This window comes from Perna viridis, chromosome 10 (assembly GCF_037379345.1).
Source record: "Perna viridis isolate PV_CMFRI_1.1 ecotype Kerala chromosome 10, ASM3737934v1, whole genome shotgun sequence".
Classification (NCBI taxonomy): domain Eukaryota; kingdom Metazoa; phylum Mollusca; class Bivalvia; order Mytilida; family Mytilidae; genus Perna; species Perna viridis.
In genome coordinates this window covers 32,278,329-32,303,187 of record NC_142454.1, presented here as the reverse complement: position 1 = coordinate 32,303,187, position 24,859 = coordinate 32,278,329, and the positions used below count along the sequence as shown (strand labels likewise).

The following is a 24,859-nucleotide window of genomic DNA, read 5'->3' as shown; positions in this document are numbered from 1 at the left end:
CAGTATTTTTGAATCAAAATTATGAAATTTGGTGTAGTTTTTTCTGAGGAGTATCGCTTACCAAAGTGTGATGGATAGACAGACAAGGCAAAAAAAATATGTCACTCCACCAAAATGGCTAAATTCATAAAAATTTTAAGAACTTACCCTGAGGTAAATTGGTATGTAAAAGATTTTTCATGGTAGCTGAACTTTGAGAGGATAAGCCAACTGGTACACCTGAATCTCTACTCAAACTTGACAATTTTATACTTTGGTACCCAGGAACAGGTTTAGGCAATCCTGGCATGGCATATGTTGGTGAGGTTTTTGCTGGCACACTCCCTGTCTGACTTTGAACAATTGATGTCATACTCCAAATAGGAGAAGTGCTGGATTTATTTTGAGGTGGTGTGGATCTATTTATAACTCCTGATGCTGAAGGTGAAGGAGATTTTTGTCGAGCATGCTGGTCTATTTGACCAAATAAACTCTGTAACAAATTAGTAGCAGTTGCCTCCCCTTTTGATGTATTTGACAAATTTGATAATGAACTCTGATTATGATAATTGACATTTGATTTAGATGGTGACTGTCTTTGAATGCCAGTAGAGGCTTGTGGTGATACCCGCTGAACTGATATGTTTGATGTTGGCGATATTTTCTGTCCTTGAGCCTGATTTGAGGTCACCATGGATCCAGATCCCTGAGATATTGAGCGAATCAAGACCGGCTTTTTCGAACTGTCTGTAGAAGCACTACTCATACTTGGTGGAGAAAGCTTATGTGCATTAACTTTACCATGTAAGGAATTATTTGGGTCAGAATTTCCTTGCACAAAAATAGTTTTTACTTTATTTACTGGCCTAGTAGCAACATTTTTAGCTTTAGCATCACCAGAAACCTGACTAGGAGTAAACTGCCTGTCACGACCTTCCAAAAATTGCTTGAAAGCTTCTTGATTTGATAAAGCAGAACTACCTGGCGATGCCTTCTGACTCAGGAATGCTGCAAGCTGATTTTGAGTGATTTGTTTCTGGTGAGCTTGAGGTGGAGTTTGTTTTGGCATTTGAGCTGCCTTTAGTTTCTGCACCATGTTCTGAGCGTCCTGTGGCTTTATCTGCAGTAAGGACTGCTGACTCGAAGGTGATACCTGACTTTTGGTGGGGGATGTTTTATTACCATCCTCCCTGCTGAGTTGATGTTGGAAAACAGTTGATGCATAATTTTGAAATTGCTGTAAATAGCTACTGTCTTTTTTATTCTCAGTTTGTCTCAAAATATCAGAAACAACATGATCCCACGATCGTTCTGACATATACTTCTGAGTAGCTGCTGAAGAAGCAAGAATAGAAAGTCCCAACGAAGAAGCACTATTATTAGCATTTCCTGTCGACTCTTTGGCCACTTTTTCAGCAAGACTTTTAGATTGTGTAGGAGTAGCCTTTTCACCAGCATAATCCAACAGAGTAGGAACCAGTCTGCTGCCGTCACCAGCCGCTAAGGGTCTTACCGGAGTATTACTTGAAACACTAGATTTTTGAGAAAGCGACCCTGCCGGAGCACTAGCTGGTGCAACACCTTGTTTAGTAATGAGCAGGGAACCAGGTTGAGGTGTGATTCCCTGTTTGACTGAACCCACCGGTGTATTTGCAGTGGAATTTGAAGTTTTGTTCAGCACTGGTACTTTCTTGATCTTTGGTCTGAAAAATAATAATAATTAAGATGCAAAAACACACTCATCAATTTTATATTTTTTTTACAATTTTTATTTAAGGTTTATTTGTCAAGTATCCACAATTTCATCCACTGAAAAGTAAATCGTCAAAAACTTTCAAAATAACTTTTCACTAAATACAAATCTGCAAGACACATGTCTGATCCTGCAGGTAAAAATAAAGTTTCAAAAAAAAAAAAAAAAAAAAAAACCAGAAAAAAAGTTCAAAAATCACTGACAGAGCCAACATATTTGAAAATTATTATTAAGTTTTTATAGACTAGGTTAAATCTAAATTCAGACCCAATTTTACAATGTCATCAAACAAAGCAGAAACTGGCAAAATCAGAAGTAAATATACAGTTAAAAAAAAAGAATCGTAACAGTAAAATCTGAATTAGAAAAAGAGGAATTCTGCTTTTAAGTGGACCAAAATCAGGTCTGTCAATCATAAAAAAAACTTACGGATTAGTCCAGGCCACATGAGCTGGTCGACTTTCCTTGAACAATGCACTATAAATATTAAGAAGAAAATTATTAACATAAAAAGTATACCGAAAGGCTATGCTAAAGCACAAGAAATGATGCTTTTAAGTCTAAAATCAATTACACTTATACACTTATGCATAAAAAATAAGACTCTTGATAAAATTACCTTTTAATATCCAGAGGAAACACTGAAATATTCAATGCAACAACTTGCTGTTAACAATTGCTATTCTTACCATAAGAATACGACTTCTACATCAACTGATATTTTAAGATACAGTTTATAAAATATTCAACTTCTGTGTCTTTTAAATTGCAGCACAGGAAAACATATTTCCGAATGAATTTTACCTGAATTTCATGTTGAAGGAAAAAAATCGAAGTGCTGTAAGCACTGGAGGTTTTTGATTCTTATGAAAATTGTAGCATAAAAAATAATTACAAAGATTACATGATGTAAAAAAAAATTGTGATCATACATTTGCACTTTTCATATTTAATATCAAGAACTGTTTTTTTCCGTAATACATATAAACAGGATGTCAATCCATACTTCTGATCCAACTCCACACACAAATACAAATTTTGTTCCATTTGATCTTTTTTCCTAAATTTTTAAAACTGTCCAAAAGTTAATTTGCATTAACATTAATAAAACAACAGTAACAGATTATTTATTATAAAATGTACTCAATTAAAACCAATTTCAGCTTAAGAAAAAAAAATCTTGATGAACATAAGATTTCCAAAAACTTGACACTTTCATTTATTTGAATTTTCCTGCCAATTTTATTTGGTTAAAATCACTGCTCTTCCTTTCCTGTTTATTAATGGTAAACTATTAATGAAAGGCAGGAAAATTTGACTGATAAGTGTGTTAAATGGAACATGCTCAACACATTTTATGCTTCTTCACACATTACTGCAAGAACTAAATTTTCTAAATACAAATTTATTACTAAATATGATCTTTCAAGGCCAAATAAGGAGTCCCTCAAATCTTCAGTTGATATGAGGACTAGATCTCAATCCTATCTGAAGAAATAATAGATTATTAAGCTGAATAATTGTGAGAAACATATTTACTGGTTATAAAGGAGGTATAGAATGGTATAATAGGAATTACATTACTTTATTTTTATTTTATATAATATTATAGGGACTATACTTTGTGTAGTGTTCAGAAATAGTACGGAAGTTCCAGTGATAGACTGGTGACATAAGGTATTTTGATAAATCAAAAACCTAAAAATGTTTTTTATTAATATCATTTACCATTTATGCAAATGGTTGATTGATTGATTGTAGTTCTATGTCTTATGACAATTATTTCATGCCATTCCAGATGAGAATGGTCATTAAAAGAAATGAAGCCACCATGTAAACAGTATATGAAATATTGAAAAACACAGTACATTGAAACTTCTCCAAACCAGCCACCACTGGGACAAGAAAAAATGGCCAGTTTATAGGGCTGGCCGGTTTTGTGAAAAATAGCAATGCATTCTAAGAGCTGTTTCCATTAATGTGTTTTATAACCCTACACCTTGTCAATTGGTTGGTCAACACATGTTTAATGACAATTCAAAACTTTTGGCCTTTTATTACATTTCAAAGCTTGCATCATTTGTAAATGATTTGATTTTACAAACGGTACTGCCGACAAAATAATGTTCACGGTTTTGAAAGAATGTGTATTAAAGTTCAAAGGGCTATTGATGGTAGTTAATTATTTGACTTGTTTTCGTAAATTATCTATTAACAAAGTCTAATAATTTCACCCCTATGTTGTTTTGGCTTGGGTACATGTCACATTAATTGACAGTTAAAAGATCGTAAAGATCATACTATTAAATGACCCCTGTTGCCTGACATGTGTACACACTAATTAACAGCCAACCAGTGACAAAATGTAATGTCTGGATTAATATTTGTTGTTTAAACTACTGTCCCCTTCAATTATCATCTGTCCACTGATGAAATGCAAACCGGTCAGTAAATGAATTATTGATTTGAAGAAAAAACACACAGGTTTTAAGGTATATTGGCCGGGACTTTTGAAAACTGCCAGTTTGAAAGGAACACGTTTTTCTGAGGGTCCGGTTTGGAGAAGTTTCACTGTTTCAATACAATTTACATAGCGAATTTCCTCCATATCAAATTATATTGTTGTCTATCTCTATATTGGAAAATTTCCTAGATATCAAATATTATTTTTGCCTGCCTCTGTGTTTACCTAACTTGCATCCAACCCTTAGGCCAGAGTATTTTGATTTCTCCATCCAGGAATGTCCGAAGGTACTCCTCAGCAGTCTGAGTTCTTGTCTTCATGTAGTCATAAATCTTCATCTTAACTCGTACAACATCACAAAGTAGTACTCTGAAAAATTTAATGAATGAATTTCATTTTTGAAATACACCAACCTTATTAAAACTATAAAACACACTGGTGCAGTTCCCTTTTAATTTTCTCTATTAGTTGAAGGGTTTCAGATCTTTGTACTTAATACAATCATGTACAAACCAGGCTGATAATTAGATATTTTAAGATTTTATTGGGAATTTGATTTGGGGGTACATATTTCCCAACTTACATGAAAATGCTTTACCAATTTTAAGCTTCTTTTTTGTACGTTTTTGCTTCCAAATGGGGATCATTGCAACCTCCAAAAGCCATCTGCTTTTCAGGTTTACTGATGACATTCATTTAAACTAGAAGTTTACAAGTGAACACATTTTGAATCGTTTTGCCAAATATACAATATTAGATGAATTCCCTGATCACAAAAGCCATAAATCTCAATATTTTGTTTTGAATTAAATAATAACATTACATACCGCAAGTTTTCATTCCATTCAAACTTCTTTTTAGGAGCTGCAACTTTCTTTTTGGCAGGCTGTTCTGTGTTTGTTTTTTCCACTTCCTCCTCTGAATCCTCAGTGTCTCCATCCTTCCCTCCTTCAGGTTTAGTTTCCTCTTTGTTAGCATCATTTTCGGCTTGCTTCTGCTTCCTTGAAAATAAAATTGTTAGAGTATGTTTTTAAATTCATACATGTATGCTAATAATTAGCAGTTTTCATAATTAATGGAATCCAGAAAATTTGGAGAAAAACATTATTTATTTTAATGAAATAATGAATGACATCTACATACATTGTTTCATGTCTAAACTTCCTCTAAAGTGATTTAGGAGAGTTACCCTTTCAAGATATACGGATTCAGTAAACCCAGAACTGTGTTTGTAGAGAGTATAATGACAAATTTGGTATTCATGCACTTGGTACTTACAGGGTATTATTAAGAAATCTTAAGGCTAAAAAAAATATACTAGGTTCTCAGGCCCCGCCACATCCCTAAAAGCCCTCCAGCATCTGAGATATTTATTACGGTAAAATCCGGAAATTTTCATATCCAGTCTGGAAGTGACTTTTAATTAGTTAATGGAATCATCTGCATGCTTGACAGAAAGGTAGAAAGTATGATGCGAATGAGGCTGTTATTTAACACTGATCATTAAAAACGAAAGTTTGTCTCATGGCGGAGAGATGGCTCTTATTTCTTGCCACATCTCATATTCCAGTTAAGTTTTAATACCATGAAGTATGTTATACAACTTCTCAACATCCTGTATGTTTATAGAATTGTTCAATTTAATGAAATTTCTCGGAAAAAAAAAAAGGAAACTTGCTTCTTAAAAAAAAAAAAAGAAAAAAAAATCTACCCTCCTGCATCAATTTTTAAAAAAAAGTGGCCTGAGAACCTAGGCTTTTTATTTTGTATGGCCTTAGTGTAAATATTTGTAAGAATCACAAAAAATGGGAAAAATCAGAAACATGCATGTCAAAACCCAACCGATCTTACAATAGAATTTCACTCAAGGATGCCTTCTCTATTTGAAAGACCATTATTTAATCTCTGCATCATTAGATTTGCTTGTAAATTTACCCATAGAATGACAGAAAATGAGGTTTTTGACAGAGTTATCTGCCCTTTAAATGTTCATTTACAATGCATTTCAATGAAATTACATCTCAATGCACCAACATGATATAGAGAATCTTGTTTTATTTCCTTGATTCTGATCATGTAAATAGTCAAATTACACTATCAAAATGATGGTTTTTTCCAAACTGTTTTTCACCCACTGCCTGATTCTTACAAGGACTGACACTTAATACCAAGCATATTTAATAATTACTATACTCGGCGTCACATAAATAACATACTGTTAAAATTTGAATAAAAATATTTTCTACGACTTTATTGAGACCTACCGTCGTTTAAATTGTCTTAAATGACTTGCTCATTCGTTTAGCCAAACGGCTTCTCCCTGAACATTGAATCGTTAAATTCCGGTCAGATTTTAATTCTAGGTGCCAATATTTACATTGTAAAAAGTCGGCCATGTTTACAGTGATCGGGTTGCTAGGAGATGTTGTTTACGTTTAAATGGTTTGTCCAAAAACCGAAGAACCCAGAATGCATTTCGGCGTTATTTCGGATATCTCGGATTTATTTTACGCGAACAACGTACAATACCGAGAAGTTAATCAAGCAGACGATTGTCACCGGAGTTTGACGGGAACTTACGAACTTCGTTTGTAAACAAATCGTCCCGTAGAAACCAACATGGCGGATATTAGTATGGGATTTTCCCGTAAGGATTTGTTACGCATGATTTAAGCTAAAAGCGACTTGTTCAGGGAGAAGCCGTTTGGCTAAACGATCGAGCAAGTCATTTAAGACAATTTAAACAATGGTAGGTGTCAATAAAGTCGTAGAAAATATTTTTATTCAAATTTTAACAGTATGTTATTTATGTGACGCCGAGTATAAGTTATTATAAAGTACCCTTAGTCCATTGCCTGATTCTTATAGAGACTTGACTGTAAAGCACCAATAAAAAAACACACATACCATATGATAACCTCTGTTTCATGTCTCTTTATCTGTTCTGGCATCACAGCTGCTATGGCTAAAAGGAAAGAGACACACAGAGGTCAATGATCAGCATTCTAAGATTCATCAAAATCAGTAATAAATTTAAGAATTGTACTATTAGTTACATAGTTATTTAGTGGCAGTGTATGAAATTTACCCTGGTCAGTATATTTCATATCCAGCGAGGCACAGCCAAGCCAGGTATGTAATCTACTGACCAGGGTAAATTCTGTACACTGCCACTAAATCACTATGTAATGAATTTACCCCACTGATATTTTGTTTTTGTTTTTTAAGAAAAAAAAATGTTTATACCCGATATTTAGATAGCAGTAATTTTCTTTAATGTTCCTGATGTGTGTTTCAATTTTTACCCTTGTGTTGCTTCTATGATACTTTTGTTTTTCATATCGTCTGCCGTAAGCAATGCAAAATGTTTGGTCGCCATTTTGGTTGTAGTAAACTAAAAAACGATAACTGACTGGGTATTGCTAAAATAGTGATCGTGTATCGGAAATACACCGTCTTCATGTGATCTAAATACAGAGCGCCGATTAGTTGATTTCAACTGATAATTATCAGAGGTGGGCAAGATGTTTTACTTTTATACTTGTTAAAAAGACAGCAACAAAAATTGCTTCAAACATATGCCCCATAAAAAAGCACAAACCAAATTTTAAATCAATCCATTCAATAGGAGCCAATAGTATTGCAACAAAACTTTGATGGACAGACAGACAAGAAGAATCAAATATACCACTCATTAATTGAGATAGGGGTATAAAATATACAGTTAAGTTTCAGATGAATTCCAATTTTTATCAAATGGGCAGCAAACCTGAGAGATATATTTTGAAATGGAGAATAAGAAATCTGATGAAGATATGATGTATGTCTAAAAAACTCTTCTCGGCTAGAAAGGCAGAGGATGCCTACCCTACCGGTGCACCTGGTCTATGCTCCCAGTTTTTGTGGAGTCTGAGTAGCTCATTTACTTTTGTTACTTTGTGGGTATTATTTTGGTTATTTTATGTTCTTTGTTGTGTGTGTCTGTTTTCAGGTCTTTGTCCCTGGGAGTACATTTTTTTTCAGTTCAACTTATATCTTGGTTCCCTTGATTACTCTTTTAAACATGATAATAATAGGATAATCAATTGGAAAGACTGAATAACCAAAATATTTTCATGAGTGCTGAAGAATGCCTAGATTTCACAAGTGTGTGAAACAAGTTCCGCACACAAGTTGAATCCTCAAGCATTCTTGGCACAAGTGATCATATTTTAGTTATTCACAATAACCAATTGATTATCCTATTTATTATATGGATTTTCTTCATGATTTATCCATATTTTCAAAATGAATTTTAATTTCTGTGATTGGTGGATTGATATCAAAGTTGTGACGTTTTGGCGGGAGAAAGTCCAAGAGTTAATTACCCAAATTTATTACACTGGGAACATTCAATAAAACACTGCTATCTATATAATGATAAAATTGTGTATTGCATGTGACCATGCACTTCAAAATTCAGAGATATCTTAGCATCCTACTCAACATAGAATACAGCCATATCTCTAGAATTTGGATATAGGTTCTCTCATGCAGACACCACACACAAAATTTGCGTTATTTCCTTAAAATTCTTCATGTTATTATGAATTTGAAGGTTTTTAGTTAAGTATATTACTACAAAATAGGTAAATATTTTAAGTCAACAACACTTTAGAATATCATAATACTACCAAAATATATCATAGAAAAAAGTTTGAAAAGTTTTAGATATTATGATAAAAACATTTTAGAAAAAAAAAGATTTTTTGATATATTAGTCAAAGGGAAATAACTCCTTTACAAGGATTTGCACCACCTGAAAGTTGTTTTTTTTATAACATCAAAACATAAATTCTGAATTATGAACCTCTCCCCTTTTTCCTAATCAATTATTCGTTGTTTATATACATTTTTTTTTCTTTTTAAACTCTATTTATCTATTACATAATTCAATAGATACAAGGGTATGTGTTATTGACATATTTTGGTTTGAAAAGGAACTGCTGCAGTTGGTCACTTTCCAAAAAAAAGGAAATTGAAAAAAAATGTCCCAAAATACTAACTGCTAAACAACCAAGTATCTTGGAATGATAACACAGATTATGGCATTGCCATACCAATATACAACCACAAGTGTTTGCATTTGTATCGATTGATTGATTGTTAGGGTTTAACGTCCGAGCAGCAATATTTCAGCTATATTCAGACGATGAACATGAAATGGATGATAAAATGAACATGAATGATGATGAAATGAAACAAGGGATGGGACACAAGGACAACAGGGTCTACAAATTTTGGTTGCTACTAAAAAAAGGGGGGATGGGTAGGGTCAGGCAATTTAGCCTCCTGTGGCGGAGCGCAAAGGTTCCTACTCCTATCGAATGCCACAGCAGGTTTCTTTAACATGCGAGGAACGTGGCATCTTTCCCAACACGGTGCACCACTATAGTTTGCGGTCAGGTTTTTTCGTATTATAGCCTGACAACCCCAGCATGTAACATGCCAGGGGTACCCTATTCCATCACCTGGGGCACACATCCCAGTTGCCCTGGCTAGGTTTCTGAGCACTATTTAGTCGCCTTTTACGACAAGCTTAGCACTGCTGCAGGCCTATTCTTTCAACACCTGGACCTGCACGGGGCCATTTGTATCGAAGTACCAACAAATGTATGATTCAGTATGACAAAGGGACGGACTCGAAACTATCCTTTCACTCAGCTCTCACCAAGAAAACACTAATAATAACATTACCATCCTTCAGCTTGTCTGTGGGTCCTTTTAGCTGATCATCCTGTCTGTTCAATCGTAACTTTTTAGCCCTTTTCAAAAGTGTATCTTTAGTGCAGGGCAGAAACCATGCTAAATGCCCAAATATAGCAGATCTTTGACTGCAGGGAATCTGTCTAGTGGTAAGCTCAACTCTAAAAAAAAAACAACAACAAAATATAGGTCAAGATCATAATCACTAAGAAATACAAAGTTCTATTGCAAACTTTTTCCAAATAAAATTTTTTTGAAATGTTGGAAATATAAATTAAACCACAATTTATTTTTACATGTGCAATACATACATGTATATCCAATACCTAGATGAGTATTAGCCTGATAAAAAATTTTACATGGCTCAGAATAGTTCCTCTTTAAATCTTACAGTAACTTAAACAAATGAGTATGTTATCTTACAGCCAGTAAAAAAGTTCATGAACTAGACTTGGTCTTTCCTTGATAATCTGACTATCATCTGATAAACTTCCTTAGGTAATTTACTGAACAATTAATAAAGAGATTCCAATTTTCTATCAAAATCAGATTAAAAAAAAATCCCATTGTTATTTGTTACCAAGGACATTTCATCAGGTAATTGTCATTTCATCAAGAGAAGACCAACTATATTTCCCAAAGTTTACCATGTATCTTGCTGTAAAATACCTTCATAATTTACATGAATATTTTCAACTGTAAAATGGTTCAATGAAATTTATATAGTTAATTTGTCAAATCATTAAATAAGTATACAGTGAAACTTCTCCAAACCAGCCACCACTGGGACAAGAGGAAATGGCCAGTTTTGTGAAAAATAGCAATGCATTTTAAGAGTTGTTTCAATTTATGTGTTCAATAAGTACACAGTGAAACTTCTCAAAACCGGCCACCACTGCGACAAGAGGAAATGGCCAGTTTATAGGGTTGGCCGGTTTTGTGAAAAATAGCAATGCATTTTAAGAGTTGTTTCAATTTATGTGTTCAATAATCCTACATGTTGTCAGTTTGTTGGTCGAGACATGTTTAAAACCAATTCAAAACTTTTGTCCTTTTATTATATTTCAAAGCTTGCATCATTTGTAAATGATCTGATTTTACTAATAATGTTCACGCTTTTGAAAGAATGTGTATTAATGATCAAAGGGCTCTTGATGGTAATTAATAATTTGTATTGTTTTAGTAAATTACCTATCAACAAAGACTAATAATTTTACCTCTTTATTGTTTTGGCTTGGGTACAGATATCATTAATTCACAGTTTAAAACCTGTACTATTGTCTGATGTGTGTACACACGAAATATCACCCAACCAGTGACAAAATGTAAATTTGTTGTTTAATCTACTGTCCCCTTCAATTATCATCTGGCCACTGATGGAATGCAAATTGGTCAGTGAATGAATTATTAATTACATAATATTACATAATCATTTACAGTTTCCTTGACACATTTATTACAGGTGAACAATAACTGGGCAGACAGCATTGAGAGGTTATTTTTACTTAACCTAAACCTATGAAAAACTGGCCAATGTACAGTTTTAGGGGATGGCTGGTCTATTGAAGACATAACACACAGGTTTTAAGGTATATCTGCCAGGACTTTTGGAAACTGCAGATCTGAAGGGAAGACCTGTTTCTGAGGGTCTGGTATGGAGAAGTTTCACTGATGACAACTCTTACCTGCTAAATTTGTACTTATTGCTAAGAACTAACTTAAAACATTGACCTTTGACATGCATTAATTACAGTGAAATCCAATTAATTGCATAACTGTTAATTGTATAGGATCCCTTCCTCACCCCCAAACAAAAAAAAAAACACAAAAAAAAATTTCCAATCTTTACTACAAAAATTCCTCTTATTTGCATATTATAAGAGCAAAAATTAGAAAATTCCTCTTAATTTCATATTGATGTATAATATTATTTCAAAATTTACTCAAAAATATACCTAAATGGTTAAACCAATACACTGTTAATGAAATCCCTCAGTTTTCTCATGAAATTTGTGTATCTTAAAAATGAGAAAAAGATATATCCCACTTAAACATTGAAAGCATTGGATATTTTCCCTATAAAAATGATTAATTCTGAGAAGAGCAAGATTTTTTTTCTACCAATATATGATATGCGATTTACAGGAATCAACTGTATAAATAAATTAACTTAAATGTACTCTAACAATGTTCCATTGACCTATATATAGTTTAACTTCCTTAATCAAAGTTAACCTTTGACCCTACTTACTCTAATAACATTTCATTAACCTCATTACTGAAGAACTTCCCTTTCCCAACACTTGAACACCTTGCATGCTGAAATAGATAAAATAAATATACTGACATAGAATTCAAAGTGATGTCTGTAATTGTAAAATTTAAATTTTAAATGTGGAACAAGGTTCATGAAAAGGGAGGTGAGTGAACAGTACACTTCTTTTTCAAAAGCAATATTAATTTTATATTCCACTCCCTTCATTTTCATATATTTGTATGGCCTTAGGATCTACTTTCTGGAAAATTAGATGGCTTGTGATATATGAGGTAAATAAGCAACAGAAAATAAAATGTTACAATAAAATGGAAAATAATTAACAAAATGTTCAAGAAAATCGCCCAATTAAGGCTAAAAAAATTCTAACTCCTTAGGCATCATCACTCCTGCATAAATGAAATTTATTCTGTGGAAGAAAAAAACTAAATTTTTTTTGGTGTCGGGTCACAGTTCCCTTTTTGAAATTTTTCATTGGGACCATTAACACACTTGATGGGAATGTTCAAAAGCAGTTTAGCAGATGTAGTTATTTGACAACAATTAAAACATGGCACTAAGGTCAAAATAAAAAAAAAAATTATTCTAGATTCTCATCACCTTTCAGCCCAATTTTTTCACCCTCCACAAATAAAAAAAAAGATTTTTAAAATTTTTTTTACCCTAATTTAGGACAATTTCTTTCAAACTAACTGAATTTTTCACTTAAATTGATAAAAAACTAAATATAATTTTGCCCAACCACCCTTAATTTTGAAAAATGTTGGATGTGAATCTAAGAATTTTTTTATGATGGCCTAATATTGAGTCAAATTGTTTACTCTCGGAATTTTTGATATCATCCAGTAACATCCACAATTTTTCCTCCACATTCACATTTCCTGAACTGTATAATGATTATTCATCAGCTTGAGCAGTTTATAGTGAAATATTTATGTTATTTGCTTCTAAGGCCATAAAAAAAATATTCCTCAATTCTCATCCTACTTTCCTGAAAATTAGGGCATGGAAAGAATTAGATTTTTTATTTTTTTTAAGTGACAACTGTCACTTGTGCCAAAAACCTAGCATTGTTGTTATGACAATCTATGCCTGCTTGGTGATCGATTTAACCAGCACAGAGGTATTAAAACAGCTCTATCAAAAAAAATATTTTCATCTGCTACACCTATAATAATTTTCATCAAATTTTGAACCATTTAAAAAGAAATAGCAGCAAAAACAAATCCTTCTACATCAAGTTTTTTTTTTTAAAGTGGCCTAATTCAATTCCAATATCGAACGTAAATATCTACTACCACCTGCAATAGAAACGAACAGAACCTGTTTTAATTTATCAAGAACATCCATAAAGTCTTGTTTCAAGCCCTCTGGTAGTTTAGGTGCTGACTCTGGCTTCTTCTCTTCATTATCCCTGCTGTTTGAATCTGTCATTCCAATAACTGAGTCAAAAACTGCTGCTAACTTATCATCTCTGCTCATGGCAATAACTGAATCGATAACAGAGTCCATGGCCTCATCCTGGGAAGATGTATTGCCATCCTGTGACGACTGACTGTGACCATCAGGTGTGATTCGGCCATTTTCTTTTGTGTCCCCTCCAGCAGTTGATTCTGACTGTTGTTTCAGAAGGTCAGTGACTGTAGGTGACATTTTCTTCCTTTTAATGAAATAAGCCTATATTAGTATAAACTTGACAAATGATTTTCTAAAGCTTGGGTGATCACTGTATTTACTGAATGATGAAACAGCAGTCTACAAAATAAAAATTTAGACATACCTATTTCCTGTGCAGAGTGTATAATTGCTATTTCAAAGCCATTACACATCTGTCTGCTACACTCAGTACTTAACCCCTGCATTTTTGAGAAAATTAGTTTAGTACAATGGATTTGTAAGGAGTAGTACTCATGCCCTGTGAATATTTTCACATCCTGTATAGCAGAGCCTTTAACTCAGCTGAAGTGCCACATACAAGACATATCAGGCGTGGATCCAAGGACTGGCATGCCGAGCGTATGCCCCACCCCCCAAATGGTAAGAACATTTTTTTTTCACCATGTTTCACCCCATCATATTTTTTTGCCTTGTTTCCAAAGCATTTAATTCAATTACCCCCCCTCCCACAACTCAAGTCCTAGGTCTGCCCCTGCATATGATAATCATATGAAAATACACAAATGATAGTTATATGATTATTTACATGTTTATCAAATGATTTTCATGTCTTAATTTTGGTTTGGAGACATATGGTTATCACACGTTCATGAAAAACATATGATCATCATATGATAATCATATGTTAACTGAAACACATGTAAATTATACCATGCTCTATTCATATGATAATCATATGTCGCAAACCAGATGGTTCTGATGTGTTGCACAAATGGCTGTTTAGTGGAGTGATACGTAGCGAAATAAGTTATAACTTTGTGGAGCAGATTGACACTTACTTGAGCTTATCTGGATTTTTCGGTTTTTTAAATGATTTTCCTTCACCATTCATCATCTTCTTTTTCTTCTTCTCGCCATTTTCTACACCCTCTTTCAATTTTCTCTTCTACAAAAAGAAAAATCAAACTTTTAATACAATTCAACTTCCCTGTACATCATTAAGTATGAATTCAAAGGGAGGTGCGTAGGGCAAATGTCTCCATCCCCTGTAACTGGGACATTTTTTTTGGATGAAATTTTTTACAATTAAACCCCATTTGTTGCATAAATCACTTGTCCCTGATTAATTGTGTGGTAAACATATTAATTTTCCCTGTGTATTAATTTTTGCTATTTACGTAGTGGACAGAAAACTGTGAAAAATACCAGCAAAGTGAATTTTTAACACTATAAAACAGTTATCATTTTTTTAAACTGCAAAAATTGATACCAGCAAATATGTTTATTTGACAAAAAATTCACAACCACAAATAATAATACATATGTACTATGTTTACAGTATTTATACATTTCCAACCAATGATTAAGTACTGAAAAAACAGCAGAGAAACCACATTTCAGTGTATGCAGAAATTAAGGTTCACCAACATGCCATCCTGGTTTTTTTTTGTTCAAATAGCACTCATGCTAAGAATCATGCAAATTCTATAATATGTGATACACTCCAAAAAAGACTACACATTTTTATTTTTGCCATTAAGTTGTTTTATAGGTCTTTATGATGAAATGTATAATTATTCATTCCAGTCTTTCTGCTCTTTGGAGATAATCCACATTGAAAATCCAATGGTTTCTATTGTATTTTAGTGTCACTTACAGTTATTTCCATTAATTTTGTATTTTACTGAACATTCCTTATAACTTTTATCTACTAAGAACACAGGTTATATGAAAAACTACATGCTAATTTTCGTTTACTGTAACATTTTAAACAAAATATCAAAAATAAAAATATGTAGACTGCCCAACCATGAATCATATTTTGCATGATTCTTAGCTGGATTGCTACTAAATATTTATACTAAGTATTCTGTCGTAGGCTGATTTTCTTAGAAAATTTTATTTTTCTTTACAATAATACCTTAATTTTATTTCCTTTCTTTTCTCCATCTGATTCTGATTCCGATTCAATCCTCTAAAATAAGAATAATATAACATTCAAAGAAATAAAGATTACTTTTTTTTCTAAAAAGTAGGATTAGCAAGGCAACAGAAAGAGTAGCCTCTCCTTATCTGACAAAAACTTTTGAACATAGTGTAGATACATGTACCAATTAATGTAGGAATCTAACCATTTATTGAAGGCCTGACATTCCGTCAATTTTTTTTAATCCAATTTTTTTAATTATGAAAATTTTGAACGCAATGAAATTCTTTCAATAATATCTAATAGTTTTTTTTTCAAATTAGCTAAAAAGCAATGTTTTGGTAGGAATCAATTTGTCTTAATGCATAACCACTTGTATTGCAAATGTTCATTTTTTTTTTTTTTGGGGGGGGGGGGTTATTTCAAAAACATTGTGAACAAAACAACTCTAACCCTCTTTTTCTTTTTCTTTTTCAATGTTCCAAGTTTGAAATCATCATCTGAGTCATCAGAAATCTCTTTGAAGTCCAATTTTCCACAGTTGATATAAAATCCTCCAAGTTTGGTTGTTAAGCATGCCGGTACTACCTCATCATACTGAAAGGACAGAAAAATATAGTGAAACCTGTCAAAGCTGAACCTCTTAAGACTTAAAAATTGGTTCAGTTCTTACAAATCATTAAAACATTTTTTATTCATCATTTTACATCGATTGCATGTAAGCATCAAAGTAACTTGGACTGATTTCACTCTGCTTCAAAGGAAAGCTTGAAAGGCTTTGGTGAAATTGAATATGATACAAACATATCACTGATTACAAGAGTTATGTCCCTTACCCTAGGTCTACCTCCTTAAATTGGTATAAAGTGAGTTAGTGTTTGGTTTAACAAGGTTCAATACATATTCAAATTGATAAAAAAGAGACTTAAGACAGGTTTTCCAAATTTTCAGGGTTTGCTTTAGACAGGTTTTGTTGTATTATCTTAATAAAGGCTCTAGAACTTAAGAAATAGTATGTCTTCCGTATCAAACTTTGACATGAAAAGTAATATTACCACATTTTCAGTCCTTCTATCTGTACATTATTTAATTTCCGATTTAACATGCTCTCTAATTGGATGAAAAATTTTGTTCATCATCTCATTGATCAAATTGCGTATTAAAACTGAGAAGTCATCAAACTTCTTAATGATTGACTTGTTAAATTTTGATTCTTAAATTAAATTATAAGGAATGACTGTTTGAAATAACCCCAATGCCCAAGGTGCATACTTTCTATGCACCACAAAGTTAAGGTTATTTTTTCATAGACCAAAAAAATATAACAGTCGTTCCTGAAATGATGTGTGTTTGTTCTAGAAAATAAGGGTTAAACTTTTTAAATTAAAGAACATTAGTTAGCGTGCTCACATACCCCATGTGTCCCCGTGTTGGATACTCAAGTAAATTTGTTTGTAAGAGAAATATATGTAGAAGGACCCGATAAAAAGAGGAATAAGAATGTTTTTCAGGCTTCAGACCTTCATCTTCAAACTAAATTCTATCACTCAGAATGGTAGTTTCAAACTCAGACTGATTTCTTTGAGTTTTAGTTAATCCAAAGAAAATATCATTGTAGCAGAACGAAACTTACACATGACCTGTAACTTATCATGGTGAACTTATATACCAAAAATCATGTCATAATCTGCAAGTGTTTAGGAAAAAAAGTCTGAAAAACAGTAATTTCTGCGAATTAAGCTAAGTTCGAGGCCCGTAATTTCGGTAAAAATCATCGAAGTGGAACGAAACGTACACTTGATCTGTAACTTATCATGGTGAACTTATATACCAAATATCAAGTGAATATCTGCAAGCGTTTAGAAAAAAAGTTTGGAAAACTGAAGTTGGACTGACGGACAGACTGACGGGTCACAAAATGTTATACCCTTCACAACTTCGTTGTGTGGGGTTTAATTAAATCTCTTTTAGCCTGAATGATTTGTCAACAGAAGTGTTCTAGAATTTCTAAAAGATGCTGCTTAGTTCAGAAAGTATACTTTAATTGTAGGCAAGCTAATTTTTGTTAGGAAGTTTTCTGTTGAAACCAAAAATTTTCAAAAATCCTAGAACACGGAGCAGGTGTTATGAATAAATTCGATTTATTTAATATATGGAAGAACTATAAGTCTGTTTTTGAAAGGTTTCAAGTTTAATCAGGGTTTGGTTCAGACAGGTTCACACCTGTTTATACAACGTGACATTTCATATTTTGCCCATATTTTATTAAATTAATCTGTAAAATTCTACACTTTGTTAGTTTCTACATTGGTACTACTTATGTGAGTGGTAGAAGAAAATTTGCATCAGCCACTTAAGGCATTGACAAAAATTGTAGTTAATGTCCAATGCATTTGAATATGGCATCTTCAAGATTACTCAGTTCTATTCGAGCATAACTAGCATTTAGCTACTTGGCAACTTACAACAGCTTACACAGAATATGGAGAAATTCTAATCCATAGATTGTAATCTGCAGTCAAATTATGTAGAAACTATAGAGATTTAGAAAAAGTGAACACCTCAGAAGGTTGAAATTAAATTAACATTAATAAGTAAGTCCTATTTGAACTAGTTTCCAGTTTTTTAGGGTTTGGATCGGATAAGTTCAACTGTAGTCAAAATAAATTTCTTGTTTGAAAGCAGGTCAGATTACAAAGGTTCAATATATTGTACTTAAAAGAAATAAATGAAAAATATAAGAAATAAGGATAAGACATATTGATATAAATCATAGACAATTAAAAGTAGTTCAGATCAAATTTTAATACTTCCTCAAATTTTCCTAGACAAAATAAAAATTACTTCCCAGCTGATAAAAGTACACGTAATTACCTACATGTACATGCATATGTACATGCATATGTACAAAATGTATATGCCTCAGAAATGTTTTTTATGTATTTCTTTTTTATTGGCTTCAGGAGAGAATATAAATATAGCATAAATGCATCATATGACAGAAATACCCCAGGTTAAAAATTTTGTGGGGGTCAAAATATCATGTCATTTGTAACTTTCTGTCACCAATTTTATTTTACACATGCATAAAAAAAGTGAATGGTAGAAATTTTCATTATTGTTTAACTTAATCCATGTATGTTTATTTTTCCATTTTCCTCATATTTTCCATCTCAAGCTACTACCGTGATAATAAAAAAAAAATCGGCTATTCCAATGACAGTCTTGCAATCTGTCCTGTGGTGTGACTGTTTATTTATGGTTCACTGAAGACTCATGGGTAGCATTGAGCTGACATTTTTCATCACAGTGGAATGGTTGTCCCTTTGACATATTCACCATATCCATTCTTCTTACATTATGTCAATTTACCCATGACATCTCAGAATAATGACAGACTAGAGTATCTTAACAGAACATTACATTTTGCTCTATTTTATTCGACTTATATGTGGTTTCAAAAAGAAGCATCATTTTGAATTCAGGTGTTTCACACATTTCTTTCAAGGTGCATTTATCAAAACTGTTGAAGAAAAACTTACTGCTTCAGAATTATCAATAAAGTCATCATTTTCATCATAGCCATCGCCCAGATCAACTAAATCCTGTATTCTACCATGTTTCTTCTTCCATTTTGTATTCTTAGGATTCTGTAAACACATTATAAATATTTATCAATAGTCAATATGGATATTGCATGCTTAAATAACAAGAATTGCATGAGTTGTAAATGTATTGATTTGACAAATTGTACATATGCTACGAGAAACTAGTAACTGTGAGCAAAGCTCACGTGTTGACACCCCTGCTCCCCTCCATGGAAACCAATTAAGAAACAAAAAAAATCGTTTAGATGGAAAAAACAAAATAGGAGATGCACAATGGCATCAGGTGATAAAAGTTTCATCAAATTCGATTCTGCAGTTTGAGAGTAGTTACAAAGAAAAACTGAGGAGAACAAACACACAGAAGATTGGCTGGACAGCATGATCATTATAAACCTCCTGCTTTTTAAGGGGGTTGGGGGTGTTGGGGGGTGAGATAATAATAGTCAAACTGTTTTGTGTATGGCAAAAAGATATGCCAAAATATACCTTATCTTTATAAAGGAACATACAATGTGAATTGAAATGATTGCAATGAAATTTATATGGATGGAATAATGGACAGATAAGGTGATTCATGTTAACCATCCACTGCTGTGTGAAAGTATAAAGATCCCAGATAATCATGCAATATTTTACACTTTCATTGCATATATACAAAAAAAATGTTCAGCAAAACTTAAAACTTTGAAATCTGATTACTATAATATTCTGCTACATGTACATGTACTTATAAGAAAGTCATTTTTTCAATATAGTGCAGGATACTCAATGAGTTCGAGATCATCTGTGACCAAGTTTACATGTAAATGGACCAGTAACAGGGCATAATCTAGGATTCAGTGAACAGGAGAAGTGACTTTTCCCTGACGGGAGTGATAGGGAGAAGTGAGTCTGGAATGGGGAGAAATCACATGAGTCTGGAAGAACTTACATATTTTTCTTCAAATTTTTTTGCAATAGCTTCTAATGCTTCTTGCTCTCCATCTTCACCAAATGGGTCATTACCGTCTTCATGAACCTGAAATTTATCAAATCTATAATTTTTCTTTTTCACTTAGGCAATCTACACATAATCATTAATTTCTATGACCACTATTTTTAAATACTGTGTACCACTCAGCAAAAATATGTTTTAGCTTTATAAATACATGTATGCATGACAACTGTACACTTAAGTACATACCAGCATACCATAAGTACATACCTGTATACATATTAATGGTAACATCTAAGACTCCAATTTTAAACTACACCTACATGTACATCGATGACAACTGCATGCTTAAAAACAAATACAGTTACACATACTTCTAAGACCACAATATTTAAAAGCTGTCCGAGCCACATAATAAAAATTCTTTTGACCTACATGTACATTTTACACTTTCACTGAAGACAATTTGAATACGTCTGGTCTGTATATCAAATAACAACGGCCATGAGTTTAAATAAAAAAAATAAACTTAAGTCTCCTATTCATGTACATTTGTATATATGAATGTATAAAAAAGAAAATAATCCTAATTATGAGTCACAAGGGACAAGGGCAAACAATAATGGTTCTTACAAAGTAGTGCTCAAGTATCAATTGATGTTTTGTTTCAATGATAAATTTGTTTGAAAAGTACATATACATGTGTACATGGTGTATATAAATTTCCTTTGTGTACAGTTGCCAGCAATCTTATAGATTAAAAGGTACACCTGCACATATGTAAGGTCACAATAAGTCAATATATGACATCGGGAAAACCGAAAGCTAAATAAGGTTGTACAATGTTCATGTACCTGTCTTGCTTAACCTTGATTAAAAAGGCTTCAAGCAAACCAAAAGCATAGAAATTTGCTTGTTTGCTTCTCGGACAAGGATTCATAGGGGGTGGACCCTGTGTAAGTCCCCCCAATTAAAATTGGGACAATTTCTTTGGCGTAAAATGTTCACATATTCTACCCCAAAATTTTCGTATCTTGCTTCATTCAGTCTCTTATTCTAAAATGTATTTATGCACCACTATTCTGAAATCCTGGATCCTCCCCTGCTTCCTACATTTTGTGACCCCTACAGTTTTTTTACACTAATGTAGCAGTGTCTTTTTAGTGGTACAATACAATGTAATTTGAAATTACTGGTACACGTAAAATTTATTCATTCTGCATACCACATACATGTATAATAACATGCACCCATTGTACCTTCCTACGAGTATATTTTCCAAAAAAAATTTAAAAAAATTTAACTTTACATCAGCACAGTCAGAGTGCTTAACTCTAAGTTTATAGGGGACAAATGAGTAATATGCAAATAACCTTTGAATGTAATCGTTGCACAATTTCTTTTTGATTTTTAATTTTCAATTATCCTTTCATCATTTCATACATGTAGTTTATATTTTTTATATACATTGTAATAGGCAGATCCAAGGGACCCCCAGCCTTATGCTCGAAAATTTTGGTTGATTACATGTATTGATATTTTAAGGTCAGTCAGCGCACCAGCCCTCCATTTTTTTCTTTTCCTTCTTTAAAATTTCTAGATCCAACACTGTATGTAAATACATGCACATAAATTTTCATCAAAATTATATAAAATAACATTAAGTGACTTTTCTCTAGTTCATGTATATTGCAGGAAGTATATATTATACATTGTACATGTATTTCCCAGCTGCTACCATCTAAACACAATTCTAGCTCATACAATAATATTTGTTTTGCAACAGTTATAATGATATAAACTAATTTAAACACAGACAGCCTGACACAATATGCAAATAATGGCAACAATATACCCTTGAAAATGTTTTAACTACAGGGCAATAGAGGGAACCATGATTCCAATGTTGATCAAAAAGAATAAACAAATGTACTGTGTAAGTACTTATTTCGTGGATACTGATTTCTGTGTATTACGGAAAACTTGTGTTAGTGGAATCCAGAATTTGTGGTTTCAAAGTTCTTAGTTTACACATCAACGTGGTAATTTCATTCATTGGAAACCTAATTCCCTGGTTTGGCCCACCCACTAAAACACTGAAAATTGGTACCCCACAAACTACCATCTTTAATCACAGTTATCTAAAGGTAAGAGCTAGACAAAGAAAATAGACACACACACACACAAGGAGAAAGAACTCGAAATAACCAAAACAAAACCAACATAGAAATGAAAGTAAATAAGAAACACAGATTCCATTGAAAAAAAAAAAAAAAAAAAAAACAGGTGCTCTGGTAGGGTAAGCATCTTCTAATTTTCTAGAAGCACCCACTGAGTTACTAATAAATGTAAATAAAAGTCAAGATATTATGTAGGGAAAATGTATATATTTTCAAAGGAATAATCACCAATATCACACAGGTACAACTTTACTGGACAAGAGAATTAATTCCATGAAATCAGTCACATGGTTGTGCCAAAATTTAAATTTGCCGAGTCTTGTTTGGGTCATGCAACCAAGATGAATAACCGAAAGTCATACTTGTACGATGTAAGTTACATGTACAATATGTAGATTTAGGCAACACCCAGTATACAAAATTTTATTCCCCTACCATATTTGTCAGCTGTGCTGGAATTCAGATGCAGTTTTTTATTTACATGTATCACAATGAAAGACATATATGTGAGAGAACCACAGTAATACTAACATTACAATAAAAATCCTAAACTTTTGCATCTTCTTGGCATTAGGATTAATGATAAGATGTCAACTAATTTGACATTCAATTACCATTGAATTTTCAATTTTCTGTTTTCAATTCAAAACAAAACTTCATTTCTAAGAAAGAAACTACATCTTTCAATTAAAAGTAATAATAGCGAACTTCTCTTCCTCAAGATCTAATTATAAAACAAAAAATCATTTTCAGTGTTCATCAAATTAATAATATTCCTTTTGTGAATTTGATATCGAACTAAAATAATTCTATTACAAAACAAACAAACGAAGGAACGAACAAATCAAAACAACAGAACACCCATACACACAAACATATTGTAATAATAAAAAAATGTATATGTTTGAATCAAAGTTAGAAATAAAACCAATTAATTACATACAACACAGCTAGATATATTCACATGTACATGTATACACAAACGCTAAGCAATCTTTACCATTAACAAAAATTTCCCACATTTAACACCCCTATTTTCTCATCAACAATTTAACCCACTCCGCTAGAGCCCCACAGATCGATAATCAATCGCACGCGCGTCTTAAATACCTGTAATTAATTCATAAAAGACAATAACATCCATGTCATAACTGCATTTTAATCGTAAGTGAATGCTATCGATTTAATCTAAAAATAGAAACAGCTTAGCCTGCAATTTACCTACGTGTCCAATCAACCATAACCCCACTTTGGTTCCTCAACTTTGACCCCATTCATTAACATATTCATTCAAAATACTAATAATGTCAATATTTCTAAATTTCTTCCCCCAATTCAAGATAACGGTTTTTGTGCAACTGACTGCAATCATTCTTCACCACATGTAATCAATCAAAGCACAGCTTACAAGTACATCCCCATCAAATCCATATATTTTTCCGCCAAGTCGTATTGCATAAAACTTCAATATTATCTTCAAAACTTTGTTTTTGTTATATTCTTTACATATTTTATTTGCCATGAACGATTTCGTCTCCTACTACACACAAAACGTGATTAGTGAGTAGTGTCCATACAAAAACGTGTCATGCCTTCCAAATATGGTAGCTTAGACAAGCGATAAAAACACACAGATAATAGGACATAATTAATCCCCATTCTTTTCTTTATTTCCTCTTCAATTATTCTAAACTTAACAAAAATATTTTTCGCAACAAAACTTCTATCCCGTCTTCTGAAAAAGGACATAGCCAAACTCATAAAACCCATTAGGGAAGTCCAGTCTCAATGCCAAAAAGTTATAAAATATTGAGTAAATAACTATAACATAACAAGATGGCGTACATTTAGGTCTGGATATTTTGTTCAGCTATACAGAATGCAATATACAACTAACAACGACATGAAGGCAGATTTTACACGTTACAGAAGTCGAAGGGTTGTGTAAATCTGACAGAAAAACACGAATAGGGGTGAGGATTCCCCGCATCAAAATTGTATTAACAAACAGAAGAATGAATAATTTTTTGAATGAAACTACAGAAAAAGGATATATCTTTCCGAATTTCACAATTTTTAATGTTTTTCCAACTCACCAATGACTTTTTCAATAAATCTGCATATGAGAACTCGTTACACAGTTGGTCACTTGTAACATCGAGGGACAGCGTAAAACGGACCGTCGGAGGGTCCTTTTCTGATGTCTTTTCTTTCTCAGAACTATTCAAAGTCGTGAAGGGAAGTCTCTTGGGTTCCGTCATAGTCTGCACCTCCAAAATCCCTCATCCAAAAGACTTTTCTCCAACAAAATCCTGTATCACTGTCACAAACCATCATAAACTACCGCCATTTTGTTGTATTTTACGTCATTCGACTT

At 32.7% G+C, this 24,859-nt stretch overlaps 1 protein-coding gene across 2 annotated transcripts in view; it reads right to left on the bottom strand.

The window, feature by feature from the left end:
- LOC148605422 (uncharacterized) overlaps window positions 1–24,859 on the bottom strand; it is a 29,298-nt gene extending 4,439 nt beyond the window's left edge. For both annotated transcript variants that reach the window (XM_088547681.1, XM_088547682.1), the window contains exons 1-14: window positions 24,579–24,859; window positions 20,300–20,386; window positions 19,303–19,410; window positions 16,214–16,357; window positions 15,755–15,808; window positions 14,673–14,779; window positions 13,540–13,876; window positions 12,193–12,260; window positions 9,933–10,102; window positions 7,104–7,161; window positions 5,024–5,197; window positions 4,422–4,565; window positions 2,162–2,209; window positions 148–1,682 (exon numbers count right to left, since the gene is read on the bottom strand). In XM_088547681.1, the coding sequence (XP_088403807.1) occupies window positions 148–1,682; window positions 2,162–2,209; window positions 4,422–4,565; window positions 5,024–5,197; window positions 7,104–7,161; window positions 9,933–10,102; window positions 12,193–12,260; window positions 13,540–13,876; window positions 14,673–14,779; window positions 15,755–15,808; window positions 16,214–16,357; window positions 19,303–19,410; window positions 20,300–20,386; window positions 24,579–24,743 (3,199 nt within the window). In that variant the 5' untranslated portion in view covers window positions 24,744–24,859. The remainder of the gene's footprint in view (window positions 1–147; window positions 1,683–2,161; window positions 2,210–4,421; window positions 4,566–5,023; window positions 5,198–7,103; window positions 7,162–9,932; window positions 10,103–12,192; window positions 12,261–13,539; window positions 13,877–14,672; window positions 14,780–15,754; window positions 15,809–16,213; window positions 16,358–19,302; window positions 19,411–20,299; window positions 20,387–24,578) is intronic.